Source organism: Malania oleifera, chromosome 9, assembly GCF_029873635.1.
Source record: "Malania oleifera isolate guangnan ecotype guangnan chromosome 9, ASM2987363v1, whole genome shotgun sequence".
Lineage (NCBI taxonomy): Eukaryota > Viridiplantae > Streptophyta > Magnoliopsida > Santalales > Ximeniaceae > Malania > Malania oleifera.
In genome coordinates, this window is record NC_080425.1 from 2,746,191 (window position 1) to 2,750,000 (window position 3,810).

At 39.5% G+C, this 3,810-nt stretch overlaps 1 protein-coding gene across 2 annotated transcripts in view; it reads left to right on the forward strand.

Moving 5' to 3' along the window:
- Positions 1 to 302: 302 nt before the first annotated feature.
- Positions 303 to 3,810, forward strand: part of LOC131165098 (uncharacterized) — a 24,827-nt gene continuing 21,319 nt past the window's right edge. The window contains exon 1 of one of the 2 annotated variants that reach the window (XM_058122789.1): positions 303 to 652. In XM_058122789.1, the coding sequence (XP_057978772.1) occupies positions 508 to 652 (145 nt within the window). In that variant the 5' untranslated portion in view covers positions 303 to 507. The remainder of the gene's footprint in view (positions 653 to 3,810) is intronic. The other variant, XR_009139430.1, reaches the window with a different exon arrangement.

The following is a 3,810-nucleotide window of genomic DNA, read 5'->3' on the forward strand; positions in this document are numbered from 1 at the left end:
TTTAATAATTAAATATAAAAATGTGAACTCTATTTTTCCTTGTCTTTAATTATCTTTCTAAATTGTTAACGGGAACTAAAGAAAAATTAAAATAAACAAAATGTCCAAAGGGCCCATGTAGACGCAATACCCCATCAACCGGTTTGAGGCATCAGTTGACATTTTGGTATGTGTTAGGTACAACTTTTCTCCAACGAGCGCGAGGCTATTCTTGTCATTTCACAAACATGCAGGCGTATTTTGGTCATTTAGAGCCAAATGGTACTACCTATCAAGTGTGGCGCTCTGCCCTAATGCCACCTGGCCGAGTGTAAAGGCAATGATAATTTTCCGTAGCAGAGGAGTATTACTCCGCTGCTGCGCGCCCCACGGCTCCGGGGAGAGATACCGAGAGAAGAGGGGAAAGAGATTCATTTCTTACGAACTCCGCTAGTGAGTCTGCAATTCCCAAAACCATTATTCGATTTTGAGAGAGAGAGAGAGAGAGAGAGAGAGTTTAGGAAGGAGATGGAGAGCAGTAGCATTAGTGTAGAGAGAAGGGGCGAGGGGTTTCGAATCGAGAATCCGTTTGCTTTGAAGGTGGGTCAAGTATTTACAGGCTTTGGCGTCGGCTGCGGTGTTGGGATTGGCGTCGGTCGCCCTTTAAATGTAGGTACGCCACTCCCCTATTTACTCTACTCTCTCTCTCTCTCTCTCTCTCTGTAAATTGTGGAGAAGATGGACCTTGGAGGGTTCTTCAAATCCAAGAATGTTGATTGGCTTCGAAAACCAGTTGCTGTTAATCCGTGTAAATGCTTCACTTACTTCCCTTTTGCTTTCTGTTTAGTATGTGATCTCTTTTGGTTGCCGAGAAAATAGCGGAAAGAAAACCAAAGATGGATGAATATTTTTATTTTTTGTTTACTGTTCTCAAATTTCTTTGGTTTTTTTTTATTGGGTTGTTTCTGCTTGCTGCTTTGTCTGTTAGGAGCTAGTCGACTTGTTTGCGCACAACCCTTGCTCACTCAACTGAAGCAGGTTAATAGTAGGGTCTCAGTGGTACAAAGCTTTGTTTTTAGACAGACATTTTATTTCAAATGGATTAAACTGTGGGTTGGTAGTGCCTGGACTTTAAGGATCAAACCAGGGTACAAACTAATGTAGACACAATTTAGTGCACTGGCAATGTACTAAAATGAAATGCTTGTATTATGATTAGCAAACTCAAGCTACTATGTCGAATTTGACTTGAATTCTGCATGGCATAAAGATTAGAAATTACAGGTTTTACTGTTGTACTCGAACTCCTATGTAAACTAATAATTGGGACTTGGTTTCACTTTGAATTAATCCCTAATCCCTAATCCCTTGCTTCATAGTTGGGTTGCTACATATACCCTTCAATGGTCATATGGCAATTCCTTCTGATCTTTTACTAGAATAGATATAGATCTCCTCATAACCCATTTGACTTGTTTATTCATGGTTCTAGTTTTGGACTACGTTGTATCTTGTCTAACGTTACCATTTTAAATCAATGGTATCCTCTCAACTTCATTAATTTACTCTCTATTCATTCGTGTGTCACACAACTAGTATCCTTCATGGGAAACATTTGTGCATGGCCTTACACATGCCCTCTACATATGTATCAGTTAGAATTTGAAGCCTTATATATATGGGAATTGTTTATAGGCTTCATTTTTTTTCTTGTAAGTTCCTAAATCTTTAGATCCCTAGTTCTTTTGCTAGAGAACGTTTTTACTGTCGACTCATATACATTAGCTCCCCAAATATCTAAACGCCCTCAATGCCCTTTCACTTCTCCTAAGCTTAAAGTGCAGAGGAGGAGGTCACCGCACTTTTAACTCAAATCAAATTTTGATTGAATTTTTTTGAAGGAACTTTGGAAAAGAATTTGCATCCACTCCTATGGTTCTCCTTGGGAAAGCTCCATCAACTTCTTGTCTATGTTATCTTGAATTGTATTCTGAAAACTGCATGCTTGGTTTGTTGGATGACTAAATATGTATGATGCCATTTGCAATATGTACACCTTGAGTTTACTGAAGGATTAGAATTTTTTTGTGCTTTCTTACTAGTTTTATATGCTTAGTTTTTAATAGCACGTCAGGTCTCTATTCTTTAATAATTTTTTTTTTAAAATCTCATATGTTTAATTTCTATTGGTCTATTTAAGCTATATGATTCATGTGTCCTTTTTTCCAATGCATCACAAATAAAAGGTTTTTTTTTCCAACAAATTCTTTGGTGTGCGTTATCAATTGTATTGAATGTCTTCTTTGTGAGGGTTCTTCTCATTATATAGCAACGTTTGAGCTATTTACATGGCAGTTACATGACTGAATTTCAGCAATTACATCAATCCTGTCAATCTAAATAGGAAGCTAAAATATACAGCTAATCACAAGATATTTACAGCTATAATACAAGAATAATGCCATAAATAGATAGGCTAATTATAGGCTAATTATGGCTTGATATAATCTGACTGATATCCCCCCTCAAATTGATGCGGGTCGATCAAGAAGCATCAATTTGCCCATGAGAAATTGATGGCGCTGATGAGTCATGGCTTTCGTAAAGATGTTAGCAATCTGGAGGTTAGTGGAAATGTGAAGAAGAGAAAAGACATGAGTGTCCAGTGCTTCCCGAATAGAGTGACAATCCACCTCAATATGCTTCGTGCGCTTATGATAAACGGGAGTAGCAGCAATCTGAATAGCATTAGTGTTATCAGCATGGAGAGGAGTGGGATTAGGTTGAGAGAAACCTAGCTCAGCAAGAAGCCCATGAAGCCAACTAATCTCAGAACAAGCAGCAGACATCGCACGGTATTCGAATTCAGTTGAAGATTTCGAAACACGAGCATGCTTTTTACTCTTCCAAGAAATCAAAGAATCTCCAAGGAAGAGGCACCAACCCGTGACAGAACGGCGAGTATTAGGACAACCGCCCAATCAGTATCATTATAACCAATGAGACGAAGAGGAGAGCCAGCGAGAAAGAACAATCCATGGCTAGGGGACCCTTGAAGATATTGAATGATACGACGAACGACAGCTAAGTGTAAATGGTGTGGAGTCTGCATAAACTGGCTAACCGGCTAGACATCAAAAGAAATATTAGGCCGAGTAATCAAGCTACCCACCAGCTGGCGATACACAGTAGGATTAGAAAGGAGATCACCCTCCTCATAAGGATACTTTGTGTTAACTTCTAGAGGAGTATCCGCAGAAGAAGTATCTTGAAAACCGGCCAAAGTAATTAAATCTTGTGTGTTCTTATTGTAGAAATCCCTACTGTGTGAACAATGGCCACGATTGGTGAATGACGACCACCTACCATGGTGGGTGAGCCACCACCACCTACCATGAGATCTTGCCACAAGCCAGAAGCTATAAATTGAGGCCCCCCACCGAAGCTAAACTACACATCTCAACTGCAAGTTGCGTCCTCTTCTGTTTTTCTATATTTTATTCTCTGTGTACATGTTAAATAGGGACCTGACTATGTAAAGAAAGGGACCTGACTATATTTTATTCTCTGTGTACAATTGAATATACCATTGATTCATTCTCATTCTCTGCATGGTATCAGAGCTGGTTTTTTCCTAAACCAAGCTAACTATGGGGGACAACTCATCAACAGTTGAGAGTCGACAACCTCAGAGACTCAAACGAGTCAAACCAATGCCATCATCAGTTCGAATGGACTAGATGGCTCTTCTGTCCAACTATCGGCAGAAAAACTCAATGGGAAGAATTTCTGAGAATGGGCCTAGTCTATGAAACTTGCAGTCGACGGCAG